Source organism: Mytilus californianus, unplaced genomic scaffold (genome assembly GCF_021869535.1).
Source record: "Mytilus californianus isolate M0D057914Y unplaced genomic scaffold, xbMytCali1.0.p SCAF_1, whole genome shotgun sequence".
Classification (NCBI taxonomy): domain Eukaryota; kingdom Metazoa; phylum Mollusca; class Bivalvia; order Mytilida; family Mytilidae; genus Mytilus; species Mytilus californianus.
The window spans coordinates 47921484-47941879 of NW_026262581.1; the positions used below are offsets into that span (position 1 = coordinate 47921484).

The 20396-nt window shown below is 33.1% G+C and overlaps 1 protein-coding gene across 5 annotated transcripts in view; it reads right to left on the bottom strand.

Annotated features, from left to right (window-relative positions):
- Nucleotides 1-20396, bottom strand: part of LOC127703943 (E3 ubiquitin-protein ligase HUWE1-like) — a 134423-nt gene that overhangs the window by 99876 nt on the left and 14151 nt on the right. For all 5 annotated transcript variants that reach the window (XM_052207991.1, XM_052207997.1, XM_052207994.1 and 2 more), the window contains exons 17-34: nt 20017-20212; nt 18816-18917; nt 16344-16424; nt 16006-16112; nt 14247-14424; nt 13603-13694; nt 12870-13078; nt 11730-11787; nt 10885-11061; nt 10428-10673; nt 9132-9772; nt 8230-8352; nt 7765-7820; nt 6496-6653; nt 4606-4728; nt 4111-4263; nt 2968-3093; nt 2562-2657 (exon numbers count right to left, since the gene is read on the bottom strand). In XM_052207991.1, the coding sequence (XP_052063951.1) occupies nt 2562-2657; nt 2968-3093; nt 4111-4263; nt 4606-4728; nt 6496-6653; nt 7765-7820; nt 8230-8352; nt 9132-9772; nt 10428-10673; nt 10885-11061; nt 11730-11787; nt 12870-13078; nt 13603-13694; nt 14247-14424; nt 16006-16112; nt 16344-16424; nt 18816-18917; nt 20017-20212 (2922 nt within the window). The remainder of the gene's footprint in view (nt 1-2561; nt 2658-2967; nt 3094-4110; nt 4264-4605; nt 4729-6495; nt 6654-7764; nt 7821-8229; nt 8353-9131; nt 9773-10427; nt 10674-10884; nt 11062-11729; nt 11788-12869; nt 13079-13602; nt 13695-14246; nt 14425-16005; nt 16113-16343; nt 16425-18815; nt 18918-20016; nt 20213-20396) is intronic.

Here is a 20396-nt window from a genome sequence, read left to right on the forward strand (position 1 = left end):
TATTAGAAAAAAAGACCAAAACTCAAAAACTTAACTTTGACCACTGAACCATGAAAATGAGGTCAAGGTAAGATGACACCTGCCAGCTAGACATGTACACCTTACAATCATTCCATACACCAAATATAGCTGACCTATTGCATGCAGTATTAGAAAAAAATACCAAAACTCAAAAACTTAACTTTGACCACTGAACCATGAAAATGAGGTCAAGGTCAGATGACACCTGCCAGCTAGACATGTACACCTTACAATCATTCCATACACCAAATATAGTAGACCTATTGCATACAGTATAAGAAAAACAGACCAAAACACAAAAACTTAACTATAACCACTGAACCATGAAAATGAGGTCAAGGTCAGATGACACCTGCCAGTTGGACATGTACACTTTACAGTCCTTCCATACACCGAATATACTAGACCTATTGCTTATAGTATCTGAGATATGGACTTGACCACCAAAACTTAACCTTGTTCACTGATCCATGAAATGAGGTCAAGGTCAAGTGAAAACTGTCTGACGGGCATGAGGACCTTGCAAGGTACGCACATACCAAATATAGTTATCCTATTACTTATAAAAAGAGAGAATTTAACATTACAAAAAATCTGAACTTTTTTTTCAAGTAGTCACTGAACCATGAAAATGAGGTCAAGGACATTGGACATGTGACTGACGGAAACTTCGTAACATGAGGCATCAATATACAAAGTATGAAGCATCCAGGTCTTCCATCTTCTAAAATATAAAGCTTTTAAGAAGTTAGCTAACGCCGCCGCCGCCGGATCGCTATCCCTATGTCGAGCTTTCTGCGACAAAAGTCGCAGGCTCGACAATATACTATTTGTCTGTATTTGTAAACAACATTAGGGGAGACTTAGCTTTTGCTTAATTTCGTAAGAGATGAACTCAAACAAACTTGGGAGTGTGCGAAATTTTTGGTATTGTCATTTCTTCCAACACCAAATGAGAACACCTTAAACAGATACAAAAAACATTAAATAAAGTAACAGTAAAGTTCTACAAAGATGTTCAATAAACTGTGAAATCCTGGTCAAAACCTTAATTTGGCATGTATATATCAAACAGTGCAGACAAATAATGGACATGTGTGTGTACTAAGTTTCAAGTTGATGTGACTACCAAATACCCTAAACCAAATCTTTAACCTACATTGTACTTTAAACCAAAACTTTCACCTGTTACAAGATGCCAGGACTTACAGACAGATGAACGACTGATAGGAAAAAAAAAGATCCTCTTCTATCATAGGGGTGCATAAAAAGGTTTCAAAATAGTTTACTTGCAGAATGATCAGACTATGCCATAAATATCTTCTCTCACACTTCAAATATCAACAACAGATAATCTGATATATGCTTGTCAATAAAAATCATCATAGAAAAGACAATACCAAGAAAGTACAAATTACTGATGAACAGACCGATTTTTAAATTTATATATTATAGTTACAAACATATATATATATTTCTCTAATTCTTTGTCAATTTATCCCTTTCTGCACCCATTGTATAAAAAAATTTAATCAATGTGTGGTTCGTTTGATCTTAGTTCTTCATTGGTTAAAATCCGATTATGACGTCAAATTTTCTTGTTTTCCTCTGAATTTCCTATTGTGACGGCATGAAAAAAGGCGACCATGCCTGATGACGTCACATAGAAAGAACACATCTTTTTGCAGATCAGTCGCAAAGAAGGAATAAGTTTGCCTGCGCATTGTTTGAAAATCATTAGAGAAACAGATTCCACCACCAAATCTCGTGTAATACGATATTTATCCACTCTCGACAGTTAAATTTGAAAATTTAACTGTATCGTATAACACTCGATGCAGTGGTAGAATCTATATATATATATATACCAACAGATCGGACTGTATTTGTAAAAAAAACATTAGGTGAGAAATAGCTTTTGCTTAATATTGTAAGAGATGAACTAAAAAATTTATATGACCTTTTCTCTAGTTTGTGAAATTTTTTATGAAATACCAAAATGAGAACAACCTAAATAGATACAAAAGAAGAAAACCATTAAATGTAGCAACAGCGAAATTCTACCAAGATGTTCAGCAAACAGTGAAATCCCAGTCAAAACCCTAATTTGGCAAGTATAACAGTTCAGTCAATAATGGATATGTGTACTAAGGTTCAAGTTGATATGACCACAAACTACTAAAAACCAAATCTTCAACCTACAATAAACCAAAGCATTCACCTTATACCAGATGGACTAACCAAAGGATATACAGATGGAAGGACTAACTGACAGACAAAAATAAAACATTATGCTCCTCTTTTATCGTAGATTCAGCATAAAAAGATTTTTCAAAATAGGATACTTGTAGAATGATCAGACTTTGCCATAAATATCTTCTCTCAGACTTCAAATATCAACAAAAGCTTATCTGATATATGCTTGTCAATAAAAATCATCATAGAGATTACAAAGGAAGAAAACCATAAAATAAAGCAATGGAAAAAATCTACAAAAATTAAAAAAATAAAGATAAATATCTTAACCATGAAATATTTACATTGTCAGTGGACATCACTGCGTTTTGTCCTAAAGACATGGCAATGGCTGTCATCATCTGATCTTCTTCAGACATCTCAAGTAAATTACTAAAGGGCTGCAAGTATAGAGAATACAAATGTAGCCGTGGTAAAGAAGAACAACAACTTCATAAAGTATTCAACAGATTTGCTACTACTTATATATATATATTCATATATACATTAATTTATGTACCTCTAAATGCATCCCAAAATGTGCTCAAAAGTAAAATTATTCTGAAGAAACATTTAATCATAAGCATTTGTTATTTTCAATTTCAAAGCTATTAATGTTTTTGTTCCTTGAGTTTAAGCACTTTTTAATGACGCAACTATTAGGCTATTAATAATTTGAAGGTCTACAACTTCTAGACATGTAATATTTACATCACTTGGAGGAGCAGCAGCAGGTGTAGAGGGATGATTGACTATCCATTCTGTAGCCTGTTCTAAACTATTACAATGTAGTAAGGCCTCCGCACTTTGTTCTGGAGTAAAACCCATGCCAATCAGCTGAAAGGAAAATACATATAATTAGTATTGCAGAAATGTTTCCCATGTTGAAATCTGAAATCTGAGTGAACATGGATTTAGATCTTTCAACATACATCATCAATATATAAAGGAACAAACATATTGACCTCTTGGTGTCTTTACAGGATACACTGTGTTGTTGGGTTGCTGTCTCAATGACATATACCTTACATCTGTATATGCTTAACCTACTGAAGAAGATTTCCATAGTGATATATCCTTCAAGCAATATCTTTTTTTGAGCGATGTCCTAGCCATATTTGTGACAAGGCATGAAATCACAGTGAATGATCACTTATTTTCTCTACCAGATATTGGACATGGTCCAACAATTTTGGTTCCAGCTATTTATGAAAATATTTGTGCCAATAAATAGGCGGTTTACTGAATTTGGGAGAACAATGCACCCAGAAGTAAATAATTAACAGTGTTTACTTTTTAATAAAAATGTCTAGCTACAATACCAGGGTAAAAGTTACAACAAACTTCTACCCAACGATGCCAATCACTAAATTAATATAGCATTGTAAACAATCACATATGTCACATGAAAAGACACAGATGAAGATACACAATGCATGAGAAAATATAAATTGCATGCTTAAATCAACAAAATTTATAGAATATACCTATATTGAAGGCAAATACATAATTTATGTGTGCAAATTTAGAAACGGGAGACTTAGCTAGATTTATATGTAAACAAATTATTTCTAATACTGTAGATTTATTTACTTTCATGGATTAGGAAAAAAATCTATTTTGTGAATATTTGATTTTAAAAGAGTCTGCATACAAGCCTACAAATTGGCATCCAACAAATAATAATAAACTCTTAGTAACATATGTAGTTACTTCTTAAAAGACATCTAATTATTAAACCAATCAACAGGACATCAAAATTGTAACATCCATTATACAATGTCATGAAAATAGCTATCAAGAGTTTTGAAGAAAGAACCAATATCAAGAATTCTATTTGACCACATTACATACCATCTGTAAGTAAAGTTGATGAACCTGGGGTTCTTGTTCAGTAGGGGCTGGTGCTGCTGGTGCTGCTGCTGCTGCTGTTGATGGCCCAGGGGTAGCTGGTGTTGCACTGCTTGGTTGTGCTTCAATTGTTGCTTTTTCTTTGGCCAAATATTCCTTAAATAAAAGACCTTGATAACTTTGTTTCAAAAAATATGTACACTCCATGAAATTCTATTTATAAGCATTTTATACCTTCCTAGTGTTTTACGGTAATTAATAAATTAACAGTTAAATTATAATTTTGTTTTATGTAAACAGCACATTTTTAAAAGGGAGAAATAATGTTATTATTGATTATTTTACTTCAAAAGCCATTGAAAGCAAAATGTTATCTAGAAATTTCCTAGAGCAAACAAAAAGAAACTATTCCTTTCATAGTGAGTGTTCTATCTTTGAAACCTTAAAACAATTGTCCTTTCTTATTTTACCTACATGTATATTTCTTCAATATTTTACCTGGATTATGATCTCTCCTTTGATAATATGACTAAGTATTGCTAGCATGGACTCAGACATTCGGCCACCATAAATTTTCAAAGGTTTCTTGTTCCACATTTCCATTACAGCATTAAAAGCAGCCTGAAATGCATTACACAAATATGTAATTAAAACAAAAACACTGTCCCAGATAAGGGGAGGATATTGAGATCTCACAAACATCATTCTGTATATGCCTAACCCAAGCCAGCAGCCTATAATCCAGTGGTTGTCATTGGCTGCTGTCTTGTCATATTTGTAATTCTCTTTTCTATTTTTTAAGTAAACCAGCCCATTGGTTTTCTTGTTTGAATTAGTCACATTTTTTCATGTCAGGGCCTTTTATAGCCGACTATATGGTATTGGTTTTGCTCATTGTTGAAGGCTATACTGTGGCATATAGTTCCTTACATGCACATCATTTGGACTCAGATTGACATGCTTGTTGGCTATCACACCACATCTCCTTATTTTCATTAAGATACTTTTAAAACATAAATTCTATCATTGTTATGTAACTTCACTACAAGTTTCATTTACTTACAAATCAACAATTTCAAGAGCACAAACATCTCAGAAGTAGGTGTGTCTAACATAGCAGTACTCAGACATATGCTTGTCAGTGTATATTCATCATAGATTGTGCACTTATTTTAAACTAGTATGTTATATTTAGTATTTATATGGTATGAGTTTTGCTCGTTGTTGAAAGCTATACAGTGACTTATAGCTCCTTATATGTATATCATTTGGACTCAGTGGACAGTCTCATTGGTTATCACACCACATCTCCTTATTTTTATTACAGCTTTTCTAATAAAGCATGCAAAGCAAACCTTTGATCAACTTGCTTGCTATGTTTGTTTGGATGTTTGTAAACAACAGGTAGGTAGTCTATTTCAGTCTGTTTACTATATACTGGAATTTGATTGGACAATAAACATTAACGTCATTTAAATGTTAAGTTTCACATTGTATGTCAATTTTCATTGTCCAATCAAATACCAGTATATATTAAACAGACTGAAACTCCACCTACCCTTTTGTTTACAAACATCCAAGCAAACACAGCAAGCAAGTTGATCAAAGGTTTGCTTTGAATGCTTTCATAGAAGAGCTGTAAGATACTTTTAAAACATAAATTCTATCATTGTTATGTAACTTCACTACAAGTTTCATTTACTTACAAATAAACAATTTCAAGAGCACAAACATCTCAGAATAAGGTGTGTCTAACATAGCAGTACTCAGACATATGCTTGTCAGTGTATATTCATCATAGATTGTGCATTAATTTAAAACTAGTATGTTATATTTAGTCAACTACCAATCACTCAGACTTATTCTATAGGTACATTCTTTATTTCAACCATTTAGAGCTCTGACAAACATTTTCACCATTTTTTTTCCCCCAATTAATGACACTAATGACGATATTCAACAAAATAATATTGGACACATAACCCAAAACATCAATTGTAACATATTGCTTGTCAATTTCTTATTTTAGTACCTACAGGAAATTCTCAACATGCTCAACAAATGAAACAGTTGGCACAATATACAATTGAATGTAAAGAATATTGTGTATAAATCAAGCCAAAAAAAGTTGTAAATAATGTATGTTATTTATATATAATATCAAGTTTCCATGATATGATCAGCAATAAGATTATCTTTGGCTCAATCAGTCTTCCATTTTATACACCAGTAGAGAATATACATCATTCTTAAATTAGCAGTTTTACTAAATCAGTAAAGAACTTGCATTTCAATTGCAACCAGTACTCAAATCTTAAAAAAAAGCAATCAACAAACTTGAAGGATAGTAAACCTATTGTGTGTCAATAATCTTGAATGATAGTTTACCTTTTGTGTACTGATGAGATATTGCACTTTGTTGAAGGGTATAAATCCTGCTTGACTAGACTTTTCTGGCAGGGTGTGTGTGGATTCCATAATTGTCTTGGGGTTTACCATTTTCTCTATCAGCATCAACCATGCATCCAGAAACTCACCGGTTCCATCTATTGGAAAATAGAATATGATGTAAAATAGAAAAAGACTCAAGATTGTCTATTTCTACATGAATAGTATCCTTAGGTGACACTCTGAAAATGAAGTTTGATCAAAACAAGCAGTTTCTAGTTATAAAAAGAAGACTTAAGACTTCAACTATATAGTTAATATTCAAGATTATTTCCTTGACATTATACCAGTGAATGATAGACTTATAAGAAGTGCTAACTGATAAAAAATTACATAATATGAATGTACATGTATACAATTTCATGTTTTATTTCAAATGCGTGAATTATCTAAAAGCGTCTTTGAAAAAAATTATCTCAATCTTTAGACATGAAAATCTAACCAAAATTTCTTTGATTTTCAAATCAATCGGCAATACATTTCTTACATACAACAGTGTACAATGTATGCTTGTCAATTCTTATTAATTATCACTTGCAGACATCATTTTTAGACATGCCATTACAAAATATGAATCTATACATCTGCTTTAAAAGAACTCAATTTTCTGTGAGAAACACTCAAACCACATACTTCTAGTTGGAGTCCAAACAAATAACACAAGATCATATGTCATAAACTTTACAAGACAGCAACCCAATAGAAAAAGTTTTACAAAATAGCCCACTTTCCTTTTAAACATATGAGAACAAAGCTATATTCTTGAAATCTTGATAACAAATGTTTTTACTTGTGACAAGCAGGATACATTAATAACAAGAATGTGTCCATAGTACACGGATGCCCCACTGGCACTATCATTTTCTATGTTCAGTGGACCGTGAAAATGAGGTCAAAACTCTAATTTGGCCTTAACATTACAAAGATCATATCATAGGGAACATGTGTACTAAGTTTCAAGTTGATTGGACTTCAACTTCTTCAAAAACTACCTTGCACAAAAACTTTAACCTGAAGCGGGACAGACAGACAGACGGACGGACAAACGGACGCACAGACCGAAAAAAAACATAATGCCCCTAGGTGGGACATAAAAACAACACTTTATAAATTGCATGCATCTGAGAGGTTCTATTTACTTATGGGCAGAAGGATACATTAAGGGGTGATAAAGCTTTCCTTAATCTGAGATAATTAATGAAAAGTTACCTGGTAGTTCATCTGCTGACTTCTTACCATCACAAGCAAGTGCCCATTCAAATGCCCTGTAATAAAAACAGATCATTTATTTTTGCTCGAAACTATTTAAATTTTTATACAGTTTCTTATTTTATTGTACTGGACAGATTTTTATGCCATTTAAATGTGCCAATTAGACAGTACATACTGATTTAACTTTTTTTGTTTCATCAGCACAATATCACCAAAAATGTATGCATACCAAATAGGACACATGTACTTTCTCAGACTACACTGAATCAACATGATATATTCAGATATATGCTTGTCAAATTGTAATCATCATTGCAAACCACATGCAACAGAAATATAAATATTATTATCTATATAAATTAACTTTTTCTCTGATTCCAAACTAGATGCAACAGAAGATTCAGATAAGCCTCAAAATCAGAATCTTCATAATTTGTATAAAAAAAAATGTTAAATACTAACTGGAATAAAGCTTTCTGTCCACCAGAAGAAAGGAATTTCTGTAACATCAAATGGTAAGGATTTTTTCTCTCATCGAACAACATTGGTGATGTAAAACCAACAGAACACACAAGGAATGTTAACCTGTCAACAAATAAAGATAAATCATCAAAATTACTGAATCGTTTAGATTAAATCTGATAATGAGCATAAAGTGAGCATGATTAATTCTACATGGAGAATTTTTCTACAGGCTCTGGATTCACAACATTCATGTACATAAGTTAACTCTTACCATACATGACAAGTTACTTAGGCAGACAGGTTATGGGGACGGGTTGGTGCCTTCAAACATGTTAATCCCCACCACATTCTTTAATGTGTCTGTCCCAAGTCAGGAGCCTGTAGCTCAGTGGTTGTCGTTGGTTCTTGCCTGTCATAATTGTTTTTCGTAATTGTTGTTATAAATTAGGATGTTAGTTTTCTCAATTGAATTGTTTCATGTCGAAGCCTTTTAAAGCAGACTATACGGTATGGGTTTTTCTCATTGTTGAAGGCCATATGATTGCCTATAATTGCTTACATCCACTTTATTTGAACTCTGGTGAATAGTTTTTTCATACCACATCTCCTTATTTTCATACTTATAATTATATGGATAAAAGTGTCATTAATTTCTAAAGACTGTCAGTTTTCTGCAGGTGACAATGCTTAATCCCACTAGTGTGAAAAATCCATATGTTGCAACTTTTGCAATATTGTAATCTACCCTTACAATTAATCCAGAGTGCTGCATGTTATACAGTTTAAGTTGCTGTCTCACTGGCGTACACTTTCTATATAACTCCTTTTATTCATTCAAAATTTTAATTTTCAGCACTGAAAAACAAATCCAAAACAAGCCCTATAGTATAATAACTTACCTTAATTTTGGAACAGGGGACCAGGGTGGAGGCTCCCAATTCAAACCGTTTGTGAGAAGCTTCGTCAGAGCTCTTGCCACTGCCTGAGCGGCTGGTGTTGGGGTGGTAGGAGACACTACGGCGTTGGTCCTTCTCTGGCGCACAGGGCTTCCAACACTTAACTTAACTAAGAGACCAAACAACTCAGCAAGTGTTCTACACAGCCTAGATGAAACTGATAAAAGTGGTTTCAGCTGTTTAATCTGAGCTTGTAATGCAGGTGACAGTTTTGGTTTTTTGTCCGTCCCCTGTGATGTCTGGCTGTCAGTTACATCCATGGGGGAACCAACACTTTCTGAAGTGGTCAAAGATTCCATGGCAGCACTGACACCATTACTGCCCAATTCTCCTGCAGCCCTGGTTAATGAGCCTTCTTTTTCCTCTTCTTTGTCTTCTTTTTCTGGCTTGAAATCTTTGGGTAAAAGTTTTTCCATATCGGACCTGCCAAATTCACAGCCTGCTGGCAAGATGTCCTCACTACACAAGGCCAACAGTACTGTGCTCTCCCAAACAAGTGAAGTGTACAACTTACTAAGTCCATTCAGTACTTTTAAACCAAGTTCTGAGCCCCAGTGGTTCACTGATATTGTTCTTATGTCAGTCTATTTTAAAAAGAAGAAATTGATAGTTTATGAAAATTTCAAATTATATATTTAACTGAACTTTCTATGAATTTGTTTTAATCAGTAGTTAACCAACACAAATAAAACTTTTCAAAATACAAAAAAATTGGCACACATCTTCAATGATGTTACATTATAAGCAATGACAATTATCACTTGTGAAACTTTAATGAAAAATTGTTTCTGTGTTGTTTGAATTTTACAGGTAAGTTATCTGTATTACTTTTTATTTGTAAAAGTCCATTTCAACATGTTCCACACTATTTAAAATCGTATTCATGTCTTGAACTTTATAATCCAGTTTAAATTAAATAAGTTTTCAATTAGTGATGCATTCTAAATGTTTGTTACATGAAGCATTTTGTCAGTTTAGTTTCTGAGGTATTGATTTACTGTATACATACATACTTTCCCCGAGGGTCAATGTATTGGCTGAAATAAATCAAGAGTGCCAGGAATAAACAACTGACCCATCGCAAGAACTCATTTTTTGACAATAGATCCCTATTTCCTGTATTTCTTGTAATGGTAGAAACAAGACTTGAACCACTACCCCAAGAACTATAAGACTGCTATCACCTATACAATCCAACCACCAAGCCCTAATAAAAAGACCTAAACAAATGTGTCTTACCTGTCCCATTTTACAGACATGTACAAACATCATGATGTAGGCATGGCAAGATGATAAAGCATGTAATAGGGGTGTTAACTGTGGAGACTGGATGGCATCTGGGAGATGTGCTACATTAGCCAGCTCTCTCAAAAGTACAGAGCCACCTGGGGTATCTAGTGGTTTATGTAGTCCTTCTAAACTTTGTAATACTTCGTCCAGTTTCACCAGTCCTTGCTTTAAAACCTTTGGCTCTCTGGATAATTGCTGTGGAAATATAAATGATACGTAAATCAAAATAAAAGTGTTATCTACTTGCAAATATAAAGTATATTATATTTAATTTCAATATCTCAAACTATGTATTATATTAACATTTTTACTTGAGAACTCAAACTTCAGCTTTTCAAAAAGAAATTCTAGTTCTTTATCAAGTTATGAAACAGTAATCTAAAATTCTATTACTGTAAAGACATACCAGAATGGCTTTACAGACAATTGAGACAGCATGGCAAGCCTGTGAAGCAGGGAAATCAATGGACAGGTTAGGCATTCCCAGGATTGACATCAATGGTTGTAGTCCATTCTGGGTTACAAACTCCTTACAATGGTCGTCCGTTGAATTGTTGCTCAGAATGGCTTCAACAAATTTCATCTGCAAAACAACAACTTAAAAGTATTTCCAATATACCAAAGCATTTCCAATTTTTCATATGACATTAATCATCCAATTTCTAAATAAACCACATTACCTGTAATTTTGTAGCAATCAATATTACCTTGTAGAATATTGATAATACAAGGTATTTCAACAAATCGCCTGTAGTTATTGTAGCATTACTTTATTCCAGATGACAACAAATTATCATTTGAAGATCAAATATAATGCTCTGATCATCTAAGTATTTATTTTAAAAAGGAAATACCTTTATTTTTTACTGGAATTTGCAGAAGCAGATTAGTTAAAAAAAAAAAAGTTTTTTTAAAATATGTACATAATTTCTGTTTGTGTATAATTTAGAGGTAAATCAACCTAAAGATGCACATATTGATTTTTTTTAACTTTTATAATTTTATGATGTTGTCAGTATTGTAGTATAGAGATCACAAGTTTATGTAAGTTTAAATCCATAATGATTGCCTTCCTTCAATGATAACACTGAATTCAAGAATTAAATAAAGGATGTGGAAAATCAACTAGAAATTTGTCAGGATGTGTTTCATAAATAATAAAAAAAAAAACAGATAACTAAAAATAATTGGGTAAACACCAATAAGACATCGATTTTGCAAATACAACAAACAACTATTATTTCATCTTACCACATTCAAAACATAATCCATCAATGGTATTGCTTCTTTTTCTGTTGGACTTTGTGATCTGAAAGTATACATTCAAAAATATATACAGAATGAAACTACAATAAAACAAGAATATATGTCCATCAGACACCATGTGTAACTCACACTATCACATTTCCATGCTAAAGACTTGGGTCAAAAAACCCTAATTTTTGACATATATCAAATAAACATGTGTACTAAGTTTAACTTCATGGTAGCTAACTTAAACCAAAATTTTGAACATAATATAGGACGGACAGACATCTACTTACACCATAATGTCCCCTCCCCCACACTGTTGTAGGCAGGGCATGCACATTGTATATTCAGACCTGTTTACCCCCTTTAAACTAGTAGTATAGTTTATACATTTAGAAAGTGTAATTTTCAATATTTAGGTGTAGTTTTATTGAAGGCTGTATTGATGCCTGAAATTTGTTGTGGGGTTGTATGATACAGTTTGTGTTAAATCTCTAAAGCTTCATGAATAAAGTCTGGCATCACAATATATGTAACTAATTGAAAACTTTTGAATAGTTCAAATTATTTATTCAAACTTTTAATAATAAGTCAGTAAAACAAGACTAGATTTTGCGGACATGAAAAGTCTGTTTGGCATAACATACAGTGTCCTTATTGGTCTCCCTTCTTAGGTAAATCGATACACTTCCAAATCTCAGCATATTACAGCCTAAAAACACTGACAAAGCCTCTTCTGCTTGTCTTTTTTATTTTCTCCTTCTACGTTTCCTCCATAATACTTTCGCTTCGGCATTGCGCCATGTGTCAATACTAATATAATCATTATCAGGCACATAAAAGACAAAGACCTTGTTTTGCAATCAGATAACTTCCTTTAGACACAAAATTACATACTGCCATTTTTTTTACTGTAACACCTTTGAAAGGGTAGAAATGACCTTTTTGGGCATAGAGCATAATTTGAGTGCCAAAAATTGTAGTGGTAAACAGGTCTGTATATTGAAAGATTATTTTTATCGATGCAGAAAGAGAGACATGATCAGCATAGCATTACATAATAGCTCAAATACTTATCTATGGTAGATACTTTCCATTCTTTAGCTAATCATATGCACCTATTAGGAAATGTCTACTCACTGACTAGATTGGGCAGCTTGTTGGACACTTTTCTGTGTACTTTCCTGGGTGTTGGCAGCCATTTCTTCATCCTCATCTTCCTCATCTGAGGAGCCATTGTCAGGAGGGCGAGGAGAGGGTGTAACAAATAAGCTCTGTTCTGTCTTAGGTTGAGATTTCTGACAAACATATTTTGGATCCATTCCCATTGCACAAACTTCTTCTAATAGCTGAAATAAAATATCCAATTCACACATAAGACATGTTGAGTCTATATGCATATAAGGTCAATGCTTAGGTAGTCATACTATAAAGCATAATTAAATCAGCATTGATTCTAACAAAAATGCTACTTTCATAAGAAGATACTTTAAATATAATTTTTTTAATCAATGATTGATCCTTTTCCACAGAGTTTTATTTAAATTTCATTATAGCACAAACCAGCATAAAACTGAATTGCTTACATTCTAATTAAATAATGGGACTTTTTTCTTATTTTTGAGTCTACTGATAAACAGACTAACAGAAATCCTTATATTTTTTTTAACTTAAAAAAAATTTGACATATTCTTATATATGATCCAGGGGAGGGTACAAGTAAAATTTATACATCATTGTCCGTTAAATGGAACTATCCATAACAACCCATAATAACAGTATGAATAAATGAAATTCAAATTTATATCAATAACTTATAGCAAAGTTTATACCGATTGAGCATTGTGATTCTTCTTTATAGTTTAACATTTACCTTAATAATAGCTGTAGTAGCATCTGTTCTCAAGGAAGGCTGGTGTCTCATCAGTTCATCCATAGCATTACCCAAACTACTGGCTGTATCACCTAAAACACATGTATATTTTGAATCATTTTATTTCATGTGACTTAAATATTTAATTTCAAATTCATATCAATTCAGTGATATTTCCAAAAAAATAAATAAAAATATATCTTGCTTTGATGCAAATTAACATGATTCTATACATACCAAATACTTCATGGCAGTCAGTATTAATGGTGGATTAAACTGGAATACCATTGGAAGCCCATAGATTTTTGTGGAGTTCATGAACATACATACAAATAACTGAAGCAAGACACATATTTAAGCAACTGAAGTGACCTGGCCTTGCGGTCATAAAACTTTCGAGCACGATTATTGTACTCAGACTCAGAAATCAACCAATCAAAATACTGGATTTGGTGTTTCGAGCACAAATTTTGTACTCCAAGTACTGAGTAAAGTTTTATGACAGAGGGGCCTGTACATATGTTCTGTAATCTCAACCACATGGCTGCATTTTATTGTATTAAACATTCCAGTCTGTATTCATTATCAGTTTTTTAATATTATTTCTTGTATACCCATAAAGGAATAACGATTTTTGTACTCACCAAAATGATCAGAACTTCTCCTCCTTCTCATAGCAGGTAGGTAATCAGGAGATAATAGAACTTTAAACAGACGGTCAAATGGTTTACAGTTAACAAATGACTGCAGACCTCGAGCATTCAAACATAAAGCACTGAACACATTCGGTAATGAAGCAAGCACCTCTCTTGTTGCTGGTACCTAGAGTAATAGGCAAATCATTTCATTTGATGTTACTCGTTTTTTTTCATGTCCTTTCTCAACTATTTGTTACAGCTCTTTTCATAATGCTAGCAAGACAAAGGTTTGTTTGGCTTGCTTGCTTTGTTTGTATCAATGTTTGCTCAAGCATTGTAATTAAGATTGACATCTGAAAACAACATAAAAAGGCGGATTTAAACTTGTATACATTATATTTAAATTTGATTGAACATTATCAAATAATCAAATTTACCTATACACAGGTTTATCTCCGCCTACTTATATTGTTTGCAGATGTCAATCTTAATTACAATGCTTCAGCAAACATTTATACAAACAAAGCAAGCAAGTCAAACAAACCTTTGTCTTGCTAGCATTATGAAAAGAGCTGTAATATTCAGTGAATTTAGCATATCATTTGTTTTCATAAAATTCTTATTCAAGGCTTTCAACTGATAAATTTATGAACCTTACATCCAGTTAAATCTTTTTAACTTAAACATTACTTGAATTCAAGTTTAAATGTGAAGAGGGTATTTTGTCACTTGAGCTAGCTTGCTAATAGTGAACACATTTGGTCCTGTTTAATAATGCCCCCTCTTTTCTTTATTACTGTTCAGACAGGAGTTGCTTTCTTTTTAATTACATTGTAATGTTATTGTATTTATATTTACAACAGGGATGGATTAAATAAAAATAGAAAGTTAAGATCATTAAACAGTTCTTAACGCCCTCTCAGTTTTTCCAGTGTTTTAATTGAGTCGGGCTATGTAAGCTCTCAATTGAATATAACTTTGCATCTTCGCTAGCCAAGGGTTATGATCCGCTTCCCTCCTCTCCACCCTTGGCAGATTGAGATAGAATTTCGGAGACACAAGATAATGATTTTCATTGGTTGCAGTCGAAACTCGCTGCATCCAATCAAAAAGCGCCTATAACATGATCACATGTAAATGTAGAAAGTGTATGTAAGCAATTGCCACGTGCTTATTGTGCAACAAGTCTTTACATCCCTAAACATACGACTGTATTTAGTGACAATTAGAATGTTTTTAATCAACTAATAGAAGTTCCTGTGTATGTTTCTTGCACAAATGCATGAATGTCAACATATATTTTCGTTTCCTGCTTTACCAAGTGTGTAAAATCTAGACGCTACCGTGTTTTTACCTCCAAATTGAAGAGTTCAAGTGCTACCATTGGTCAAGAATAATGTATTCGGAATGGGCGTGACTTTAATCTACCGATAGATGGCACAACATTGTTATCACAAATGTTGGCTTAATCTGCCAAGGGTGGAGAGGAGGGAAGTGGATCGTAACCCTTGGCTAGCGAAGATGATAACTTTGTCATTGTTTCTCTTTTGTTTAACCCATGTTGAACATTTCATTTATTGCTGGTTTAATGTCAATGTTTTGCTTCTTACATGTGTGTACTTGATCTACTTTACCATTTCGTCTGAAATATGCATGAAGTAATTGCAAACAAAAATTTATTATTCACGTAAAATATTGAACTCCCCCCTATATTAGGGCATTTGGCATGACTAGCTGCCCCTGATTAAATCTCTACTGTACTTACATCTTTGATGAGAAGAGCATGAAGAACAACATCAGTCAGGCCACTATCTTGTAAAGAGGAAAGAAGGGAAGGTTCTTGGAAGACATACACAGTCACAACATCTGTGGCTGTAAAATCAATATAGTGCAAAAATAAATTACAATAATCTTTAAATTTTTTTCTAGCAAGATATCTTAAAAAGATTTATACTGTAAATTATACCATATCATGACAAGCCTAAAACATATTTATATTTTCATGGCTTTAGCTAGTTTTGCTGAAATCAAGAGCAACACCTGTATTCACATGTTTTATTAATATATATCAAATATTGAATGTATTGGTTCATTTTTACTTACCAAGCAGGAACAGGGATGGTCCGTAGTAATCAGCATTACTGATGATATGCTTTAAGGACTTAGGCAGAGAACACTCCATCACTGTCAATAAATGAATATATTTTCATACAACAGACTTCATTATACATCAGTCAATAAAGAACCACAAATTTAATCATTCCTTTTAGGTCTCTTATCTCAGTATAAAAAATAAAATGCTCCGCAGGGCGCAGCTTGATACGACTGCAGAGGTCGAACCCTGAACAGTTGGGGCAAGTATGGACACAACATTCAAGCTTGATACAGCTCTGAATTTGGATTGTGATTAAATATTTGACACAGCATAGGTTTCTGACACAGAATGAATGTGGTCTAAGAACTTAAAAATTTTAAATTGGACATTCACCTATTATGGTCCAATATCCAAAATCTAAATACATGGTTAGATTCAGCATATCAAAGAACCCCAAGAATTCAATTTTTGATGAAATCAAACAAAGTTTTATTTTAGACCCTTTTGACCTCAATGTGGACAAAGTTGATAACGGGGCCCAAAAATCAAAAATATAAATACATGGTTAGATTCAGCATATCAAAGAACCCCATATATTCAATTTTTGTTGAAATCAAACAAAGTTTAATTTTGGACCCCGATTTGGACCAACTTGAAAACTGGGCCCATAATCAAAAATCTAAATACATGTTTAGATTCAGCATATCAAAGAACCCTAAAAATTCAATTTTTGTTAAAATCAAACTAAGTTTAATTTTGGACCCTTTGGACCTTAATGTAGACCAATTTGAAAACGAAACCAAAAATTAAGAATCTAAATACACGGTTAGATTCGGCATATCAAAGAACCCCAATAATTCAATTTTTGATGAAATCAAACAAAGTTAAATTTTGGACCCTTTGGACCTCAATGTGGACCAATTTAAAAACGGGGCCCAAAATCCAAAAACTTAATACACGGTTAGATTCAGCATATTAAAGAACCCCAAGAATTCAAGAATAAAACCCCATTGAAATTGATCAAGAAATAAGCAATTTATACGAAGTATCTTCTTTTGCACAATACTGTGCAATTGAATATTTCTTGCTATTGCGCAATACTGTACAATTGACAATTTCTTGCTATTGCGCAATATTGTGCTATTGGATATTTATTTGCTATTGCGCAATACTGTGCGATTGAAGATTTCTTGCTATTGCACAATACTGTGCAATTGAAGATTTCTTGCTATTGTGCAATACTGTGGAATTGAAAATTTCTTGCTATTGCACAATACTTATTATATAATAATTTACACATCCTGTTTGGTGTGTATCTCCTACCATATCATTATTATTTGCTTTTAAATATAAATCAGAAATAACCAACTTAAAATGGAAAATTTTAAAAGAAAAAAAAAAGGAAAAAAAAAAAAAAAAAGAAAAAAAAAAATCCCCCCCCCCCAAATTTTTTGAACCCCCTTATGATTCATCACCCTCAAACTCAATCCCAGCCTTCCCTTTGTGGTATGGTACCTTGCAGTACAATTTCAGAGAGATCCATACACTTGAACACAAGTTATTGTCTGGAAACTAGAAAAATGCTTATTTTTGGACCCTTTTTGGCCCCCAATTCCTAAACATTTAGGGCAATTACCCCCAAACTCAATTCCAGCTTTCCCTTTGTGATAGGGGAACCTTGTAGTACAATTTCAGAAATATCCAAACACTTACACACAAGTTATTGTCATGAAACTAGAAAAATGCTTGTTTTTTGCCCCTTTTTTGGCCCCTAATTCCTAAAATTTTGAGGCAATTACCCCCAAAATCAATTACAGCCTTCCCTTTGTGATATGGAACCTTGTGGTACAATGTCAGAGAGATCCATACACTTACACACAAGTTATTGTCTGGAAGTTACAAAAATGCTTATTTTTGGCCCCTTTTTGGCCCCTAATTCCTTAACTGTTGGTACCATAACCCCCAAAATCAATCCCAACCTTCCTTTCGTGGTATTGAACCTTATGGTAAAATTTCATGGAGATCCATTCACTTAAACTAAAGTTAGAGTGCGAAAACCAATGTGTCTTCGGACGACGCAGGACGAAGCAGGACGCCAACGTCATACCAATATACGACAAAAAAATTTTCAATTTTTGCGTTCGTATAAAAACATGTGTTGTGTTCATGGATATCAACTTGGTTTTATATTTTTCAGAATTCCCCATTAAAAATATTCCACAAATAGCAGTTATTAGCACATATTTTTTTGTTGTTGAAAACACAGAAAGAGAAACTGTGTAAAATGCCTCTATACACAGAAGTCAAATTGTTCTTACTAAAGAATCTTTGCTCTCAATCAAATCAATGCATTTTGGCATGAAAACAATTTTTCTACAATGACAAACTCCATTTAATCTTTTTTATTATGTTATTGACTTCAAAATATCATTAACTATACAAATAAACATGTCTACCATTATCTTCAAATGTAAACTTACAGTGCCTTATGCTGTCAGAAAATGACGGGTCAGGAATGGCTTTCTTCAAGAAATTCAACATTGACTTCAACAGAGCTGCTCTCTGGGGAAAACAGTTTATTCCTGTAAAACAATAAAGATGACACTTAATGCATCAGGTTCTTTGTCTCCTGTTCCTTTTTTTTCTCATGATATAATGCATAGTTGTACTATTAAAGACTTGAATAGCTTAATAATCTTTTTTTCATCAACTTTTTCTTTTAACAAGCTATATATAGACTATAAAATAAGATTCTAAGTAGCATGTAACTGAAATATCAAAGTTGATATGTTGTCTCCTCTTCGTCATTGATTTGGAAATGAGATCAGAAAACAAAAATCATGTTCTCTGATTTGTCTTTCCATTAAAAAATAAATGGAGAATGTGTCCATGGGATACAGATGATGCCCCCGCTTGCATATCATATAACGATATAAAGGGACATAGCTGTAGAATGATAAAAGTGACGCTACCCAAATTTGTACTTGATCTGAGTTTTATGGTAATAACTATTGTGTATAAGTTTCATAAAATTTGGTTGAGGCAAACTTAAGTTAGAGAATGGAAACAAAAAATTCAGCAATTTTTCCATTTATAAAGGGGCATAACTCTAGAACGGTTAAAGTGACACCACCAAAATTCAAACTTGATCTGTATTTTGTGGTAATAAGCATTGTGTATCAGTTTCATAACATTTGGTTCAGGCAAACTAAAGTTAGAGAACGAAAACCAACTTTGGGACATACGTATGAACGTACATACAGACGGACAAGGGTAAAGCTTAATGCCCCCTCTGCTACGGCGGGGGCATAAAAAAGGTACATTTTAAACTTTAGTCAACTGAGAATCTCATCATCTCTCATAACTTAAGAATTTGCAATAATATGGATGTCTGTCCACCACTGAAGACCTAATTGGAATATAAATATATGACTCTTTCGGTTAACAAGTAATTTTTGGTTCCTGTTTCATCGACTTTTGGCAAAACCTCTCAATTCTAAATGACTTTTTAACCACTGTGTGTAGGAATCGAGATCACTTTGACTGTGAAAAATCATGGCAATGGTATAATTATTCAAAATAATTTCCATTGGGTTGCTGTCCCATTTACGTATACCCTATACCTCATTTAATTTATACCATTATGCTGCTATAAATTTGATTGGCATTACAACGACTTACCAGTTTTTGATGGAGTTTGGACTACAATAGAATGTGAAGTTTCTGCTGATGTTGAAGGCTCCACTGGATCAACAGATGATTCTGTTGTTGTTGAGCTCTCAGTTTCCATAGCACTCCCAGGAGATCCAATTTGTTCATCAGCATGTCCAACTTTTATTTCAAATGGTTGTTCTGTTCTACATATCTCGACTTCATTCTATAAAAGTTCACAAAACATATGTGTTAAGTGGCTTACCAATCTAAGCTAGCAACAAAAAATATCTAACCATTTTTTATCTGAAACTCCATGAGAATTGTCTATGTTAAGGGCTGTTTCAAGATTGATCTTGATGGTGAGGGGAGGGGAATGGGAGGAACTAAAATTACTTAATTTTGGAAAG